The sequence below is a fragment of the Neolamprologus multifasciatus genome, chromosome 3, assembly GCF_963576455.1.
Source record: "Neolamprologus multifasciatus chromosome 3, fNeoMul1.2, whole genome shotgun sequence".
In the NCBI taxonomy this organism is placed as follows: Eukaryota; Metazoa; Chordata; class Actinopteri; order Cichliformes; family Cichlidae; genus Neolamprologus; species Neolamprologus multifasciatus.
Window position 1 is genome coordinate 23,961,421 of NC_140441.1, and position 20,861 is coordinate 23,982,281.

The following is a 20,861-nucleotide window of genomic DNA, read 5'->3' on the forward strand; positions in this document are numbered from 1 at the left end:
TCTGAGCTCAGATAAAATAATTATTGTGGGTGATTTTAACATCCATGTAGATGCTAAAAATGACAGCCTCAACATGGCATTTAATCTGTTGTTAGACTCAATTGGTTTCTCTCAAAATGTAAAAGAACCCACCCACCACTTTAATCACACTCTAGATCTTGTTTTAACATATGGCATAGAAACTGAACATTTAACAGTGTTTCCTGAAAACCCTCTCCTGTCTGATCATTTCTTGATAACATTTACTTTTACAATAATTGATTACGCAGCAGTGGAGAGTGGACTTTATCAAAGTAGATGTCTTTCTGAAAGCGCTGTAACTAAGTTTAAGAATATAATCCAGCCACTGTTATCATCGTCAATGCCCTGTACCAACACAGAGCAGAGCAGCTATCTGAACGCTACCCCAACAGAGGTCGATTATCTTGTTAATAATTTCACCTCCTCACTACGTACGACTCTGGATACTGTAGCTCCAGTGAAAACTAAGGTCTCTAATCAGAAGTACCTGACCCCGTGGTATAATTCTCAAACACGTCCCCTAAAGCAGATGACTCGTAATGTGGAGAGGAAATGGCGTGTCACAAATTTAGAGGATCATCATTTAGCCTGGAAAAATAGTTTGTTGCTTTATAAGAAAGCCCTCCGCAAAGCCAGAACAGCTTACTACTCATCACTGATTGAAGAAAATAAGAACAACCCCAGGTTTCTCTTCAGCACTGTAGCCAGGCTGACAAAAAGTCAGAGCTCTTTTGAGCCAACCATCCCTTTAACGTTAACTAGTGATGACTTCATGAACTTCTTCACAAATAAAATTTTTATCATTAGAGAAAAAATTACCAATAATCATCCCACAGATGTAATATTATCTACAGCTACTCTTAGTTCTATTGATGTTAAGTTAGACTCTTTTTTTCCAATCGATCTTTCTGAGTTAACTTCAATAATTACTTCCTCCAAACCATCAACGTGTCTTTTAGACCCCATTCCTACAAAACTGCTCAAAGAAGTCCTGCCATTGATTAATTCTTCGATCTTATATATGATCAACCTATCTCTAATAATCGGCTATGTACCACAGGCCTTCAAGGTGGCTGCAGTTAAACCTTTACTCAAAAAGCCATCTCTAGACCCAGCAGTCTTAGCTAATTATAGGCCAATCTCCAACCTTCCTTTCATATCAAAAATCCTTGAAAGAGTAGTTGTCAAACAGCTAACAGATCATCTGCAGAGGAATGGTTTATTTGAAGAGTTTCAGTCAGGTTTCAGAGCTCATCACAGCACAGAAACAGCTTTATTGAAGGTTACAAATGATCTTCTTATGGCCTCTGACAGTGGACTCATCTCTGTGCTTGTCCTTCTTGACCTTAGTGCAGCATTCGATACTGTTGACCATAATATTCTATTAGAGCGATTAGAACATGCTGTAGGTATTACAGGTATTGCACTGCAGTGGTTTGTATCATATCTATCTAATAGACTCCAATTTGTGCATGTAAATGGAGAGTCCTCTTCACACACTGAGGTTAATTATGGAGTTCCACAGGGTTCGGTGCTAGGACCAATTCTGTTTACATTATACATGCTTCCCCTAGGCAGCATCATTAGAAGACATAGCATACATTTTCACTGCTATGCAGATGACACCCAGCTCTATCTGTCCATGAAGCCAGATAACACACACCAATTAGTTAAACTGCAGGAATGTCTTAAAGACATAAAGACTTGGATGGCCACTAACTTTCTGCTTCTTAACTCAGATAAAACTGAGGTCATTGTACTCGGCGCTGAAAAGCTTAGAAATATGGTATCTAACCAGATTCTTACTCTGGATGGCATTACCTTGGCCTCCAGTAACACTGTGAGGAACCTTGGAGTCATTTTTGACCAGGATATGTCCTTCAACGCACATATTAAACAAATATGTAAGACTGCGTTCTTCCATTTGCGCAACATCTCTAAAATTAGAAATATCCTGTCTCAGAGTGACGCTGAAAAACTAGTTCATGCATTTATTACTTCCAGGCTGGACTACTGCAATTCATTATTATCAGGATGTCCAAAAAACTCACTGAAAAGCCTTCAGTTAATCCAAAATGCTGCAGCAAGAGTACTGACAGGGACTAGAAAGAGAGAGCATATTTCTCCTGTTTTGGCTTCCCTTCATTGGCTTCCTGTTAAATCCAGAATTGAATTCAAAATCCTGCTCCTCACATACAAGGTCTTAAATAATCAGGCCCCATCTTATCTTAATGACCTTGTAGTACCATATCACCCTATTAGAGCACTTCGCTCTCGCTCTGCAGGCCTACTTGTTGTTCCTAGAGTATTTAAAAGTAGAATGGGAGGGAGAGCCTTCAGTTTTCAGGCCCCTCTTCTGTGGAACCAGCTTCCAGTTTGGATTCAGGAGACAGACACTATCTCTACTTTTAAGATTAGGCTTAAAACCTTCCTTTTTGCTAAAGCATATAGTTAGGGCTGGACCAGGTGACCCTGAATCCTCCCTTAGTTATGCTGCAATAGATGTAGGCTGCCGGGGGATTCCCATGATGCATTGAGTTTTTCCTTTCCAGTCACCTTTCTCACTCACTATGTATTAACAGACCTCTCTGTATTGAATCGTATCTGTTATTAATCTCTGTCTCTCTTCCACAGCATGTCTTTATCCTGTCTTCCTTCTCTCACCCCAACCGGTCGCAGCAGATGGCCGCCCCTCCCTGAGCCTGGTTCTGCCGGAGGTTTCTTCCTGTTAAAAGGGAGTTTTTCCTTCCCACTGTCGCCAAAGTGCTTGCTCATAGGGGGTCATATGATTGTTGGGCTTTTCTCTGTATCTATGAAGCGCCTTGAGGCGACATTTGTTGTGATTTGGCGCTATATAAATAAAATTGAATTGAATTGAATTGAATTGAAATTGAATTGAATTGAAAAACAGCACTGTAAGGAAAAAATTAAATTTGGAGAATCCAGCAATGCCAGTAAACGCCTGGAAATTAGAACAGATAGGAAGAGTAGCATGGCTTCACATGTTACTGGTAAACTTGCAGTCTAAGAGAAATAACTTAAAAATACAATAAACTTTATTTACCCCTCTGTCCATCACCTCATTTCAATTCAATAACAACACCAATCCGGCCAGGTGAAGTCAAACGATGATTTTAATGAATACACGCGTGGAGAGACCACTGTATGCAGACAGCATTGATCTCTAACTAACAATACACAAGCAGATGTTTTATACCATTAGGGCTTAAATTTCATGATGCCCCTTCAACGTCAAACAGATACAATAGATACATAGGTTTCAAAAACACAAACGTTTCGTTAACGATTTTGACAAAGTTCAAAAGAGCATCTTCTTCGCCTCCACGCCAGGTGCTTCCGGTGGCTAGTCTCGCCCTCGCTTCTCCAAAACCTCAAACCCTGCTTCTGCAACAAACTTAACAATTCTGCACACACAAAAATGCAGTGAGAGCAAATATCTGAACTCTCAACTAGAACATAGCCTACCTACAGTGTATGCAGGTGTGTGTGTGTGTGTGTGTATGTGTGCCCTGACCTCAATTGACACTCTGTGTCACCTCTCACCTCACCCACTAATGCTCACAGTCAGACAGAGGCCACTCTCAAATGTGTTAGCAGTTTACTAAAACTATAGATATAATATATTGAACAAATGCTATAAATGAATGCCACTACTCAAAGCTTAATAAAAAGGATATCAATGAATAAAAGATAACAACCTGGTTATTCAAATAGCATCCTCCCAACAGCTCCTCAAAGTAACTTTCACAAGCACGCTCTGCAAAAGCCTGCGCTTCCTGTCTACTTTGGCACAGAGCGTACTCAGAGTTAGGCCTTTCTTTTATAATGCAATATAATCTGCATATAAATATTTAAGATTATAGATTTAACTTAACAGTTTAAAGTGGTTATAACTGCACCTGTAATAAAGGCTAATTGGGTGCCAATATGTTTAAACGTCTGAATACAATATCAATATTAATTATTAATGCAATGGTAATGATGATGATTATGAACCATAGCAGCAAAATAATTTCCCTGATCTCCACAGTATCCACTGGATGGGTCTTATTTTTAGGAGTTTGCTTTTCTCCTCATGTTGAGCAGATGGATTCTGGTGAATGTGTATTTGTTGCAGTGTCACTGTGTCTCAGCATGTTTGTGCTTGCACGTAGCAGGCATGTGTGTGCACAAACACGCCTGCGTATTTTAATGTGTGCGTGTGTTCTGCAGTGATTCATGACATCGCTACTGTGTGATTAAATTGCCCCACACGAGCGTGATTCAGTCGTCCCCATCTGTTTAACAAGGCACCCCTCCTCTGAGACTCGCACTCTGGCTCGCTGTGGGCCAGATTTACGTGCATGGAAGTGCAGGGCAAATTTTTAGTGAACCCCTCATTCAATTTGCACCCACAATCTGTGTGTAGTTAGTGCCACGCCACTCATAGAAGTCGAAATCACTTCATTTTGAGCTGATCACTTAAAAATCACATGCTTGTTATGTAGTAAATTACTGCATTAACCTGATACAAAGGAATATATGGTATAACATACACAGAGCTGTAATTCCAGCTCAAGAGGTCTTTATGAACCTATTTTGTTTAAAGATAAAATAAAGTGGGAAATTACAGAAGCCAGAATGAGGTGTTAAAGTCCAATTAACCAATAAGAAGACAGGCAAAAATACACTTTAACTCATACATGATTCTGATCAGGTTTTTTGTGTGAATACTGAATTTACTCTGGTATGAACCAGTTCTACTCCTAAAAGTGTGGCCTGAATGTCTAGATTCAATAAATCACTTGGATTGATTCTTGTAGCCAATCAGCTATATGTCGGGTTTCTGATGTAGCTAGGCTGTCCAGTTGGTGGATATCTGATGTGTGACTTATTCCATGAATAAATGCAGATAAACATAAAAATATATTTAAAACCTTGGTTATCATTAGGCATAACTTAAGACTAGATTTTGGTAAATACATTCCCTCTGGTTTACCACAGGGATTATTTATCTGCTGGAACCTGCTGAAACATGATTGGTCAATAGAACAAAATACCCTCCCAAAAATTTCCCTTTTATTAGGCCTAAAATCCATATTGCGGTATAATTTGAAGCATGTGCGGTAACTATATATATCGTGATATATTCTTTTCTTCTATATATGTATATATATGTCAAAATGACTGAACATACTCGCATACCAGATACATTGCAGAAGAATAAACACACTTGTCAATTTGTCAACATTTATTGTGCAAAACATTTTTTTTTAAATTACACATTTCAGTTCGGCTAAAATGTTTGCGGCCAGGTACCTCGTAACATGGATCGAGTGTCTTAATCATATTCTTAAAGCTGCTTTTCTCCACTGTAAAAACCATAAGTACACGGTAATGGCATTTGTGATATCCACCGCTGATTCATTTGCTCATACGGAGTGCCTTTGGAAAAAGCTTGGAAAATATCAGTCTGCTGGTGTTTAGGGCCACTTTTTTCTTTCCACTTGACTGACGTGGCGTTTGTGGAAGGTGCAGTTTTTGGTTTTCCTCATATTCCAAAATGTGCTTCATTTTGAGGTGTTAAAACAAATTACTTGTATTCGCTTTTACTGTCGCCCAGCAGAATTTGCAGATGATATTTTTCTGCTCAACATCCATCTGCTTAATCACAAACCAGCTCCATATGACCGACGTCGCACCGGTCTTCTTTATGAGCACCTCCTCCTCCTCCCCACCTGTAAGCTCCATGCTTGCAGCTGCTGCCATGCAAACAGGAACAGCTTGATGTAGGGCTGCTCGATTATGGCAAAAATGATAATCACGATTATTTTCACTGAAATTGAGATCTCGATTATTTGACGATATTTATTTAACAATAACAATGTATTGAATAATGACTTTAAAGATTGTCAAAAAATAATATAAAATAGTGTGCAAATACTGATGACAGTGCAAATGTTTGCAATATAAAAAATAAATGAAAAATGTAAACATGTTTAGTGAACTTTGCAGTGTTGCTCTGTGGTGCAGCTACGACACTGTAGCAAAGTTTACACACTATGTCTACATGATCCACGTTTGACTCCGCGAACCCATAATGTTTCCACACCACTGAAGTTTTTTTTACCTCTCTTTTCAACCAACGGCAGTCACTCTCCTCTCCAAATAACTTCTGCTTAGCTTTCCAAGCTTCCCTCGGGTCCTCTTAATCAGCGGTCCCCAACCCCTGGGCCTCGGACTGGTACCGGTCCGTGAGTCGTTTGGTACCGGGCCGCGAGAGTTGAGGCTCAGGTGTGAAATGTATAGTTTTCAGGGCTTTTATCGGTTTTCAGCGTTATTTTGTTATTGTTTTTATCGTTTACTCGGTTTTCCTTGGTCTTTTCATGTGTGTTATGAATAAACTTTTTTTTTTTCGGTACCGGTACTAGTTTTATTTTGTTGTATTTATCCGCGACACATTAAAGGCCAGTCCATGAAAATATTGTCGGGCATAAACCGGTCCGTGGTGCAAAAAAGGTTGGGGACCGCTGCTCTTAATTGTTGTGACACGTGTTCGAAATGCAGAGAGGTGCGTTCGATTTGCCACACGGAGCAGCGCGAGAGTAAAGCACGAGGGAGGGGCTAATAATCGGCTCAGTCATTTTTAATGATCATTGAAAGCCCAGATCGTAATCGTGATTAAAATTCGATTAATTGAGCAGCCCTAGTTTGATGACATCATCAACATGGCTATCGTGGTAGGACGGTATAGTTAAAATCTCTTGTTGGTTTGTTTACTTTTAGAGGTTTAACTAAGCCATCATTATTATATTTCAGGCACATTTAGTTTAATAACACAGTTCAGCTGTGCTAACAGATGCTTTAGCTACCAGTGTCATTGTGTGGTCCCTTCAGGGATCCATGCAGACTCCAGTGAAGGACCAATAGGGGCCACTTTCAGCTTCATATTCAGGCCATTCCAGCTTAAGACATGAGGAGGAAATGAAGAATACCAAGTCTGGGTTGTAATGTTGAATAAAAAATGATGTTGTGCACAGTGCCAGTGGTGGAAAGACAACTCAAAAATACAAACATCTGGATGATTAAGTGGCTCAATCGTAGTCAATGAGCCCAGGAGGGAAAACACAGCAAAGCATGTTGGTCTGTTTGGGAGTTGATAGTACAGATTTATTTCCTACAAGTGTGTATATGCATGTGTGAGACCAACAAACCAGAATATTTAATGTGTGTGTTGTAGGTGTGCAGCAGTAGTATGTGTGTCAGTTCTGTATAATTCACACACACTGATGTGATGAGGAAAGGAACCAACACAGCCTCTTTTTAACACAGCCCTTCCTGTGCCAACGCTAATGTGTCTCCGCTGTGTTTGTGTGTCTGTGCATTTAGCTGTACATACATGAGCTTATTGTTGTATACCTGGTGTGGCTGTGCTGCTGCACGCCTGTGCTTCAGCTGTGAATCATAAACAATCTGAAGGCAGAATACATTAGAAGGAAGGTGCGAGAGCGCGCCCTCTCAGTCTGACTCCTACAGCGTCTGCTAATGAACTGCATCTCCATCCCTCGTGACACAGTAAGGATGATAATCACTTAGACCACATGCAATGCAGGTGTGTGTCTGTATTCACATTCTAAGTTATATTTAAGTGTAACGTAGACAGATGCAGTGAAAGCTTTTCTCCATTAGGTGATGCCATCAGTGGGAGTTGCTCTCCCATCATGTCGAATACAGAGCAACATTTCATCAGCCTGTCGTAAAATGTTTAATCAATTTCTTTGGCACACATGAATGTACTTAGGTAATTGCAGTATCTGAGTTTAATAACAGGCGCATTGTTATTTATACGTTATGATTAGCTTAACTGTGCATAACCATGTAAGTGTATGTGTGTATTGATGGATGATATGTACTGACCAGAGCTGGGGAAGGTGACTGTCTATAAATACGTTTGAGCATCTCTTCCAAACTGTACAGTCAGCAGTGAGCAGAGAAGGCTGACCTGGACTCTTTTATATTTTACAATTTCTCATTCATCCGCTCTCTTCAGCTGCAGTGACGCATGTACTATAGCCTTCCTGCACCTTCCTGAAATTCTTTGATTCTCTCTGTCTCTGTTCGTCTTTTTCTCTTTTATCTATCTTTTATCTCCTGATCTCCACCCTGCTCTTTTTCCTCTCTTTGATTTTCTTGTGTCTTTGCTTTCTTTTGTTTTTCTATCACCTCTTTAGCAGGCTCAGGTTTAACTTGCTCTTCAAGACCATCCAGTCGGTTTGATTGTAAAAAAAAAAAAAAAAAGCAGCATTTCTTTTGACAAAATGACAACAGCGAGAAAAGCTGTTATCGATAAATGTGACACAACAGGTGCGAATTATCAAGGATGGCTGTGGCTGCAGGAGGTAGAGCCAGTCATCCACCAGTCAGAAGGGCGGTGTTTTGATCTTTAACTCCTCTACTGTGGTTGTTAAAGTGCCCTTGGGCAAGATTTTGAACCCTAGATTATCCCCGAAGCATCCATTGGAGCATTTGTGTGTGTTTGATGTTAGAAAAGCTCTTCAAAGCATAGAATAAAGTGACAGAATAAAGTAGAAAAGCAGTCTTTACATTTGCATTCATATGGAAATCTTCTCTGTCTGTTTGCTGTCTTTATGAGGTGTTGCAGAAAAATGAAGAAAAACTCTAAGTGTACCTTAGAAAAAAATTAGCATCTCCACTAGTTTCTGTAATTTGTATTGTGTGTGTGTGTGTGTGTTCATTTATGCTGCCATCACGGTACTATGCAATAGTGTCTGATGGGAAAGCTGAGCAGTCATACCCGACACACTGCATGTCACATCAGGACAATGTACCCACATAGCAGACACATGTTTCTAATTACTTGCACCTTTTCCCATTCACTCCAACACAAATACACACTCCAGGTCACGTATCTCGTAGTGTGTGTGTGTGTGTGTGTGTGTCACTGGTGTCTGCCCAGCTTCTAATGTATTCTTTCCACTGCTCACTCTCTGGCACTGCAGTCCTCCCCCCATGTCTCTCCCTACCTCTACTAAATAATTAATTAGTGGCATGAGCAGGCAGCAGTTTTTTTCTCTGTGTTTAACATTCGCACACGCTCATTACAGGGTCAAATCAAACACTGACTCTGACCATGACCGGAAACATGCATTTGCTTCAGTTAGTGTGTGTTTTACTTTGCGTGCCTCCTTCTCCATGTTAACCTATCTTGTGTGTGAATGTTTTTGTGTGCTTCCTGCTCGTCCTTGATAATAACCTTTAACATCCAAGCACCTTACTCGTACACACACACACACACACATACACACCCAGACCCTGTGCTGTTTGTGCAGGTATATTTCACAGGGTGAGTACAGTGGGATTAACGGGGATTAAAAAGGAAGTGCTGAGTCTGAACCTGCTTTTTTACTCCCTCAATTAAACTATATGTATGCATGCTGGGGAAATCATCCTGTCCTGTTTCATCCTTCTTCAGGCTAAAAAAAACCCTCCTCTATATGTGTAATTTTGCGTGTGTGTGTGTTTATCGACGGTGTCTTATGTTACTCAGTGGGCGGATGCAGGGTGGGCTAAGAGCCCAGTGATAATCGGGCTCTTCCTCTTTTAAAATGTGTCTCTGAAAACTTCTGTAGTGTTGGCAGGTGAGTCGAGTTGGCGTTCAGCTTTTTTGTTATCTTAGCCAAACAAAGCAGCCAGCAGTATATAAATGCTACGCAGGATTTCTGCAAGTCATCGAATTATAGGAATAAAAATGAGGTGGTGTGATGTGGTGCAGAGAAAGACAAGGACACTCAAGGACTCGCCTGCATTCACTGCAATATCAGGCTCCTGGTGCAGCTTTCCATCCTGCCCAACCTTAAAGTTACAAATTTATATTTTAGTTATTTACAACAAGTTGCTTAATTTTTTGTGGTTTGTTGGTGCAGGTTAGGCATCCTGGAAGCAAATCTAGGTTTAACCCTCTGAGGTCAAAGTCATCATATGTGCAAACCCCTAATCCTACTCCACAATCTAGGAGAGCAGCACCAAGTATTGCTAGCAAATGCAGTATTAAACTAAAGCAAAAACCTAAAATCCAAATGTCTATTGAGATGATCTAAAATATAACATGTAAGTATGATTCAGATTTTGGTTATGTATTCTTTTACATGGTTTAACGCTGTAATTTTCACATCATAAAATCTCTAAAAAGCTTATGTTTTGTTTACAAAAAGATGTGTAGTTAGCATAAGCATGGTTATTTTGTTGGCTTCAATCTTGTTTTATGGCATAGAACTCACATGCATCAAACTGTTAATAAAATCCTCAAAAATGCACTGTTGGGATTAAAACTGCTATGTTGTTTGAAGTTCACATTTTTAATACAAGTCAGCAAGTCTGTGATTTCAGGGCTCGCAAAATCGCTAGCCCGACGTCCCGGGACTAGCGATTTTTCCAGTCGGGCTACCAAAATCTAACTCAGCCCTACCCGTCGGGCTATCATAGGAAGGAAAATATATGTCTATGCTTTTACATTCTTTCGCCAATGTAGCTGAGTAATTATGTCATTGGCATCGATGAGTCACTGTCAATATGTGACATATTGAAATCGCGTTTGAATTTGCGCTTGCTTTTTGCTTTCACTTTCATTTTGCGATCGCGCGAACAGTGTGTAGAGAGCAGCAGCACTGATTGGTGAGTGACGATTATTTGCGCACCAATTCCTCTGACATCGTCATTAGCTTACTATTCAAACGCGACAAGTGAAATCTCTCGCAGCAAGCTTAAACATATGAGAGGTTGAGTGTGCAAAGAATCGCTGACCGTTATGTAAGTACGTGTGTAAAAGCAGCAGGATTTACGCTGGTATTTTAGCTCTGCTCAGCCAAATAAGACAGGTCAGGGTGAAGAAGTGACAGCCAAAGAAAAGCTTACCACAAAACGGAAAAGTTATGACAAATCAGACTATGAGGCAAAAAGAAAGCGCAGCTTTTTTGGTTTCATGGACAAAAGAATTTCTGTGGCTGCAATATGACGAGCTAAATAACATGATGTTCTGCCAGGTGTGTTGTGAGTTTCATTTGATTTCTGAGTCGACAAGCGCCTTTGTTACTGGGACCAGTAATTTTAAGAAAGACCCCATCAGGACCCATGAGAAATGCAAGAAATGGATTATTGCCCAGTCTGCAGTATCTTTCCCAGAACAAACAGCAATTGCAAAAAACATACTAAAAGTAAACCAAGCACAACAAGAACTCCTGAAAAAGCTGTTTAGAGCAGCGTGCTATATTGCAAAGAGTGAACTACCAAATTTAGCAGCCTTTGCAAACATCAAAAAGAAAATGGCCTAGATCTTGGTTCCACTTACTTCTTATCCGTGACTTCAGTGGAAATTTCAGATTCAGGATCTGACACAGACAGATTCATGTTCTACACAGTTCTTACAAGTTCATAGAAATTTCTGTTCAATTTGAACCAAGTATTTGAGTTGATGGTTGTAATTTTTATACAGTTGTTGTGATTTATATTTTAACAATTTTTTTGATTATTTTTTGTTTCCGTTACAATATTATACTTTAATGTATAATATTGTAATGGAAACAAAACATTAAAAAATTGCTTTCTTTTTTATTCGGGCTACTTAAATTTATTTTGGGCTACCAAAAACAGAAGAATGCCTGCCCGAAGGGCTACCAGAGATTTTGAAATTTTGCGAGCCTTGGATTTGTATGTGCTGTCCCATCTATTGAGTCCAGAAGGTTAAACACTACATTAACCAGACAGCAGGACATGAATATTATGCAAATGTTTTTAGAAATTTCATCAAATGTAACTTTCAGACACCACTTTGCTTGTTACTGATTTATTTAATAAATTACAACATCTCAGGCCATCTGACCTTCATCAGGTTAAATGCTCAGCTTTTTTCCACTGTAGCATCAACAAAATGTCAACATTTAGTTGGAGGGCTAATGAAAACAGTCAGCCAGTCACATTAACATCATTGTGAGTGTGACATTAATCCTTACATCCAGGCTTAGTCTTTAACAACACGGCATCAACAGGATGCAAAAGTAACACTTGTTTGAGAAGCTAGATGTAACCCTAACCCTATAAAGACATCTGCAACCATGAATTTCCTGAAGTACAGCATCCGTTAATGGCTATATTTGAAGTCTGAGAAACCAAATCTGAGAAACCAAGCCTAGGCTATACATTTTTTTTACAACAAGCATTTGTCACAGAAAAAAAGTCCCAAGGATCCAAATACACAGCAAAAAAAGAGTAAAACTAAAATCAAGAATTATTGATACTGATGCCCACAGTTCAGAAAAAGTAACTGTAGGTGAACAAAAAGCTGTAAAATTCAAAACACATAGAGGTAATAAACATGGAAAGTCATAACAGATGACACAAATGATAGCGAGATAAAGACAAAGAATAAGGCAGGACTGTTTATACACTGAAGACAAATAGAAGAGTCTAAATTAGAGGTAAACAAGACACAGGTGAAGCTAATCAAGACAATCAACCAGGAAGTAAAACCAAGAACAAGAAACAACCTACAAGATTACACATACTACATGCAGACAAAGACGACTCACGGCAAACATGGCAGAAAACTGGAACGCTAAAGCATAAAAACAACAATTAAATCAAAGCCAAAATCAAACCATTACCAGTTGGAAAGTATAACTGGCAAAATATAACCTAACAAAATATGCCCCCAGTTAGCTTTGTGGAAAATGTAGGATCCAATTTCATAGTAGCTCAATCTAAACTTGAAACTAAAAGTCTGGGAATCTTTTTGGAAGTCTGCTACTTTGATTTGGACTCGTTTTACTCTTCCTTTAAACACTTTGAAAAGAAGATTTCTGACATACTCCATAAAAACACACAACATCAAAAGTACTACAGACTAAAGAAACTACTTGTCTACCGTGTCTTCTTTGTAGTTTTAATAAGCACGCTCCAAGTGTCTGTGCACTCTGACCTTTCCTTCATAGGTATAGTTAGATCATCTTATTCAGGGTTCTTCAGAGAATAATTTAGAGGAACAGGGAGACCCGGAATAATGAAACACTGTTACAGGTTGAGAGTTAACTCCATCTGACTTACACAGTATGTCTTCTCCTAAACTAGAACTTCCAGGCACTGCCAAGGCAGCCACTTCAAATCACCAAGAAGCAGTACATCCAAGGTATGCTACACACACACACACTTATTCTAATAGAGAGAGAGAGCAAAAAACCCTCCCACACACCTCAGAGAGTGACAATGATGCATTGGAAGTGCAGTGCAAGTGTATGTTAGAGAGTGAGGAGGACCTCCTTTGGAGCAGGCAGAATAAGCTGGAACAAGTTAAAAAAAAACAAACCCAAAGGACGATAAAGCAGCAGCAGCAAAGGCCTTCTTACCAAACTGTGTCGAATGTGTTTCCTACATGTTTGTGTACTACCCCCCTGCTGTAGCCTCTTCTTGTTTTGCTTGTTAGTTCAGGACTGCAGCTGTAGCACACTTCTGATTTCAGCCTGTGGATAATTAAAAATGCTGTTTGTTGCATTTAATTATAATAATAATCAGTTTTATGGACGTACAGCTCAGAAGTTTACATCCATTCATCATGGGCATGAATGTCGCGGTAAATCAGGGTTTTTAATGATTTCTTTGAACTGCTCTTTTCCAGGATAGTACCAGATACCAGATAGTACCAGATACAACTTAAATGACTTTTAAAAAGAGTTGGGTGCACAAGTTTAAATTTATTTTGGATTTTCAGATAGCCGCATAGGGTGAAAAGAATATATACAAGCTCAAATTTATGCATACATTCTACACTGATAATTCATTAAATATCCTCTCCATGCCCACCAGACACTTTTGGTAGCCATCAACAAGCTTCTGGCTTGATTCTGACTGGATATTTTTCACATCTCACATAAAACTTTTCTCCAGAAGGTGTTTGGGTTGTAGCTGTAGTTGTAGAAGGTATACGTTTGACCCTGTGGGAATTAGAGAAATCAAAATAAATTCAAACTTGTGCACCAAGTCATTAAAGTTGTATGCTGCACAATCATTCCACCCTGGGAAAAGAGCACTTCCAAGAAGTCATTAAAAGCCCAAACGTAACATGACATTCATGCCAATGATGGGTGTTTGTGTAATTCTGCACATAACTGTGTCTTATAGTACCAAGATCCTCAAATGAACATACCAGAATGTGAAATAGTTTTCCTTCTTTGAGCGCATTTTCATTCAAACATCTCTGCATTATTAAGGTTGCATTTATTACTAAAATACAAACTTGGATTTGTATAGTGTATCATACACAGAAAACCAGTCTATCTCCGTTCTGCATGTGGTGTTGCTTTCATGATCCATATGAACACAAGCATCCACTTGGCAATTTTAGACCTGATTATTTTTCCAGTAAGTGTTGTTGTCAGGCTTTCTCCAAGCTTTAATTGCTGTGATTTTCCCTTGCTGCACACTATAATATTTGGTAAATACTTTCACACCGCCAGCATGAAAACAGCAGGAGTCTTCAGTTTACATGAAAGTTTTTTGACAACTCTACAGGAAAATTACTCCATGACAGAATTTGGCTATGATGGCAGACTTGAGTTTTCTTCAGTTTATAGGCCGAATAAGTAGATTATAGGTTGAAGCTCTGTTCAGAACTGGTTTCATCAGTGCTTTTTATTTCATATCAATGCATCTTAAAATGTTAAAAATGATGTTGAATCTGTCTTAAATCCTTTAAGACATTATTTCTTTACATTACATTTATATTTATATATTCTTAGTTTTCACACCCATCATTTATTAAAGAACTGGATTTGTTAAATTCCAAATCCCATAAATTACACTAGATACTCACGACACATTAATCGAGTGTAATTAATCTGTTTTTACTCAAGTACAGTAAATCTCTGATTGGCAGGATGTCTCTGGGCAGTTTTCAAGGCCCCTGTCTAAACAAATGGGAAAAGAGCCATAACTTTAATTTAAGGGCCCACAAAGTGATAAAAGTGTAGAAACCGAATCAGAATAAATACTCTTATAACAACATTACAACATTAAAATCCTCTGTGGTAATGTACAGATGCTGAATTACAAAGATTGAGTCTTTATCCAGATACTTATCGACGTACAGTTGAAGCTGTAATGCGTATGTCAGCTCAACAACACAATTTGCTCACGTTTAGCACTCCAGCTATTGATTGTCTCTTTGGGGACAGAAGCGGGAAAACTACAGTCTTTGCTTTTATAACCTTACATTTGTTTCATGCAACTGTGATGCAAAGAGCTTGTGACAGATTACCAGCTCCTATTTAAGGATGGATTTCCTTATTTTTATGAGGTCATCTGGTATCTGGAGAGTCAGTTTAATCCTTGACTGCTTCAGAGTTACCAGATCAGCCGGCTGACAGCGAGTCCCAAACACAAGATGATGAATAAAACATTAAAACAAGTCCGTCCGTCTGTTGGCGTGACCACTGACACAGACACCGCTGCTGTCAGTCACAGCCATTGGTGCTGCACTCAGCTTTATTGCTTTATCTCTGTCCTCTCAGTGCCTTTTTTATTTCTTCCTGTGTGAGTGATTCGTAGGTGCTAACATCAGCACCTCTGCTCCCCTCTCACTCAGGCTCCCAAAGGTCCTTGTCATCAAATCCTCTTCAGCCTCTGCTACATCCCTCGTATCGTTCCCCCTCTTCCTCCATCACTATCCCTGCTTCCCTCCCTCTGTCATTCTCCTATCAGTTATCACTTTGTGACTTGAGGTGCGAGGTGGAGACACTAATCACAAAGGATAGCAGTGCCCCAGTTTGTGTTTATGATATTTGTGTGTGTGTGTGTGCAGCTTTAGAGGCATTTTAATCACGCTGACGTGGGCTGTGTGATGGCTGTTATTGTTGTCATTTCTCCATTACAAAGGTCAGCACTTCAGTTCAGCACTGTCATAGCCTGGTCCTGATTGGGTTCCTGCTGTATTTTAGCAGCATAACTTAACCCTTTATTAAGTCGGATACAAGTGTTTTTCTTGCTCCTTTAAATCCCCTGCTTACATTTCCTCTGAGTGTCTCTTTCTGTATACTCCACAAACTCTTCATTCAGTTTTGTTCATGGTTTTAAATGTGCTGAGAAAGATATCCCTACATTACACACTGGGATTCTATACATATATATAGTGGGTCAAATGAATTTGAATTCAGTTAGCCATGGCATTTCTAACAAGACGGATAAGTGATGAAGCGGGCAAAGACACTTGCATTAAGCTCAGCATCTGTGTGGTTTACAGTATATTGATCATTATTTATTAAATTCCTGACATTTTGATTGCACAAAGAGTGCACAACCTTCATTAACACTCAGTGGATCAATGGTCCAGTAATGTTATAGTCACACTGGGGAAAACAGTGACTAAGACCACAAAACAGCTAAGATTATGGCTTATCTTGCCTTTGAAATGGTCGCTTCAAACACGGGAACCTGGTTTGCGGACGCTCATAGTCAGTTGCCATCTTCAAAGCAACTTTGGTGCATGAAGGTGACGATAAAACAGCAGCTAGACGGAGTCAGTCTGCCAGCAGTTTGGTATTAACTGGGGTCAAGTTGGCAATTACATTCAGTCTGTTTGTAATAAATCGGCAGTTTTATTTTTATTCCAGTGTGACTGAGCCATAAAAGACCTGTGAACCAAACCAGATGGCATTCACTGAGTATTTTTTTTATTTAAAGCCAGTATTATCGCATTAAAATATCTATAAACGACATCACAACACAGATAAGAGTAAGTTAAGAACAAGCTGTCTGTATACAGTATACATTTAAACTTTCTATGTTATATTTACATTTTTATAAATTAAGATAGCAGTATATGAGGTCATTAAAAAGTAATTAAATTAGCTGTTTATGGGGAAATAAGAATATACAGGGAGCAGTAAAAGTGGGATCCAGAAGAGATTTTATTTCACTTTAATTTAATTTAATAAGGGTAATTTTATACCTCCATAACAATGAACTAACAAGCTAAATTAGTGGTGATATCCTATCATAAATGAATAAATTGTATTAAGTTGGAAAAACAATAATTAGTCATTTGAAATGTGTATTATAATTTTTTTCTTGTTAATTGGACAAGAAGTTTTGTTCACCTTCAACTTTTAATGCAAAAACCTGTTTTGAATCCAGCCTTGAGGACAAGTGACAAGAGGCTGTAACCTGTATATAGTTATGCATTTGTAGTTTGGAGTATCTCTTGCTTAACAGGAAATGATGATTTACAGAGTTATTCCTCAGCGCCTGTGTTTGGTTCTCAAAGGAAAAGAAGACGAGGTGGTGACTGTGCATCCTCGAGCCATGTTCATTCCTCAGGAGGGCTGCACGTTTCTTGCTGCAGGTGAGAAAATAGGAAGTATCAAAACATAACCTTTTTGGCTCCTCTCTTGTTCCCACAGCAGGTAGCACCTCACGTTTGTTTTAGAAAAGTTCTATACCAAATGCCCTTCCTGCCATAACCCCAAATTGGATTTGTGTCTCTGGCTGGAATTGAACCAGCAGCCTTTTTTCTTGCCAGTGGATGTGTACACGACTACACCATGGAACGACTTGTAATTCAACTTAATTAAGTGCATGCGCAATGATATTATAGAGACATTTGGTATCTTTATCTTCCTGTGTTTGTTTTTGATTCCAGAGGTCTGCTTATTTTGGGATTCATACAGTGTATCGGATCTTTTTAAATGCACTTTGTCAGTACAGAATAACCAAATGTTGCTCTGGACACAAAGGTATCTCCAGTACTTGTACTTAGAGTACATGAGCAGTTTAATCACTGCTCATGTTTTGACACATCATTTATTCTCGAGTCAACAGAAATTACCTGCTCAGGCATGTCTTTGCATTTACTGTTGAGCCAGTCAGTAACTACGTTTAAGAGAGTGGAAGAATTGCTGCACCGTAGTAGTGCCAACATTAGTTCTGCTTTTGTAGCCTAGCCTAGTGGGAAGAGTATGAACATCTGTTTCGACAGCAGCCCAGATTAAAATGAGATATGTGAGTAAAACAAGACTAATTAAAGCCTTTTCAGTAACACTTAATAAAAAGAAAGGTCTCAGTAATAAATGTCAGTTGTAATAACACTATTGTAGGTACTTACAAGATAATTGTCATACATTAGCAGCATGTATTATGTGTTAATTATGCTCGATAAGGTGTTAATTATAGCATCATAAGCCCTTGTTAGACAAAATCACTTGTTTAATTCTGTTTTATTTAAACAGCACCAAACAACAACAGTTGTCTCAAGCTACTTTATACTGTAAGGCAGCGGTCCCCAACCCCCGGGCCTCGTACTGGTCCGTGAGTCGTTTGGTACCGGGCCGCAAGAGTTGAGGCTCAGGTGTGAAATGTATGGTTTTCGGGGTTTTTATCGGTTTTCAGCGTTATTTTGTTATCGTTTTGATTGTTAACTCGGTTTTCCTTGGTCTTTTCACGTGTGTTATGAATAAAAAATTTTCGGTACCGGTACTAGTTTTATTTTGTTGCATTTATCCGCGACACCTTAAAGGCCGGTCCGTGAAAATATTGTTGGGCATAAACCAGTCCGTGGCGCAAAAAAGGTTGGAGACCGCTGCTGTAAGGTAAAGATCCTTCAATAAGAGATAAGATAATACAGAGAAACCCACAACAATTAAAAAACCCTTTATGAGCAAACAGTAAGCGACAGTGGGAAGGAAAAACCTCCAATAGAAACAGACTTAGAGAGGGGCAGCCATCTGCTGTGACCGGTTAGGAGTGAGGGGAGGAAGACAGGACAAAAGAGCCACAGATGAATAATAATTCATCTTTAAATGCAGAGTGTTGCATAAACATATCTCTGAGTGAAGAATAAAAACTCAGTGCATCATGAGAATTCATGGGACTAGTTTTTCAGCGTCACTCTGAGATAGGATATTTCTAAATTTAGAGATATTGTGCAAATGGAAGAAAGCAGCTCTTCATAATTGTTTAATATGTGCACTGAACAACATATCATATAAAATCACTCCAAGGCTCCTCACGGTGTTGCTGGAGACCAAGGTCTCTTGGATCTTACTATCCAAAGTAAGCATCTGATTAGATACCGTATTTCTTGGAATTTTAGGGCAGAGTACAATGACCTCAGTTTTTTCTGAATTTAGATTCAGGAATTACCTGGCAAAAGTTCATAGACTTTTTAAGAATGCAAATTAAAGGCTACTTTATTAGAATTGTTATATGCTTTATTTGACCTAAGTGTTTTTTTGTAGCTACTGCAGCTAAAGAGAGAGTCCTTCCTAGTTAAATCTTTTATTATACATTAATTATACATGTTTCTTATCAACAGGTATATAATTGCCTATCAGTTAATGCATGTTGCAAAGATCTGACTCTAAAGCATTACACAAGTTTCCCTGATCTTCTTTTATGTTCTGACAAACATTTGCAGCATCAGTGTTCTGACTTCAGGTCCCGTACTTCAGCTGAAGTTTCTAACTGTGAGCTCAAACAGCCCTCTTTTGCTGACATGACCTCAGCTGACATCAAAAGGTCACTCCTGGGTGCAATGGTGATGTAGCTGTGCAGGCAAATAGGGCAGAGTCGGGACACTGTCAGTCTGGGAGAGCTTTGTGGCAAGCCGGGGTGTCTGCTGGTCCTGACAGTGTGGCACACTTACATAACCAGACAGATAAAACAGGGTTAGCACGAGGACAGCAGCAGAGTAAGAGTGAGGATCCCACACATACACAAAGAGCAGGAAGGCTCTAACACGCTCGCGCCAGCAGGCCAACACATGCCCACACCAAAACATGGACTTAGAGGCAAGATTGCCATGGAAACAACCCCTCCGAGGGAGGCCTCGCAGAGCCCCGCCACTTGCATGTCCTCTGATGTCCTTTCCAAACTGGAACTGGTACAGTGTGTGTATCCGTGTGTGTGTTTACACAGGAAAGCAACTGCTGTTCCTTTCCTGTGTCCTTATAAATTCAATGAGACGCATCAGAAGGTATCTGAATATTAATTTCTAGTCTGTGTGTGTCTATTGATTCCTACCCCCCCTCATTTCACCTAAGATAAACAAACTGTTCGTACTTCGTACTACATTTTGAACATCCTCCCTTTCCCAAAGCAACCTGTGTGCATCTGATGTGTCATTGTTTATTTTTACATTTCTGAACTCGTTTGTTTTCTGTTGGGAGATGTCTGCTGGTGTGTGGGAGCTGCAGAGTGAGGAGGAAAGGGAGCTAGCCAAGATGAGAACAAGGCAGGCTTCTGACCCTCATCAAGCCTTCTTAAAAGCATGCAATGAGATTGGTTTTATTTGAATTTCTTTAGCTTTCTAAGTTGATAAAAACAATACTTTTGGCCATCCTGCAAGCTTTTCATCAGAGATTTTAATTTTAAAAAAGCCTCATTCAAATATGTTATGAAGCTTTTCAAATGGTTTGACTATCAAACAGGCAGATGAATGACATAGTTGAAGGTAAATTAAAATGTTAATAGCAGTTGCATAATGTGCTCTTTTACAGTATCAGCAGGCATTTTAGAGATCAAAGGCCCAGTTTTTTCCATTGACGCTTTATTCAATAGTAGATATGAGCCAGTGTGTTTCAGGTTACTGCCCTTTAACTACATGACTTTGTTCACATCTGTGTGCGGGCATGACTCATAATCTGCTAACTTAATTATTTTTCTAAGTACAAGTGGTAAAAATTATGAAGTTTTTCACTGGTGGAACCACTGAAATGTGATGTCTTTGTTTGCATTTACTCCATGGTATCTTTTGAGCTTCAAAGTCAGAAGCTCAGTTTAAA

General features: G+C 39.2%; 1 protein-coding gene across 1 annotated transcript in view; it reads left to right on the top strand.

The window, feature by feature from the left end:
- poln (polymerase (DNA directed) nu) overlaps positions 1-20,861 on the top strand; it is an 88,504-nt gene that overhangs the window by 37,079 nt on the left and 30,564 nt on the right. Inside the window, exons 19-20 of the mRNA XM_085153871.1 lie at positions 13,162-13,219; positions 17,348-17,425. Coding sequence (XP_085009997.1) covers positions 13,162-13,219; positions 17,348-17,425 — 136 coding nt within the window. The remainder of the gene's footprint in view (positions 1-13,161; positions 13,220-17,347; positions 17,426-20,861) is intronic.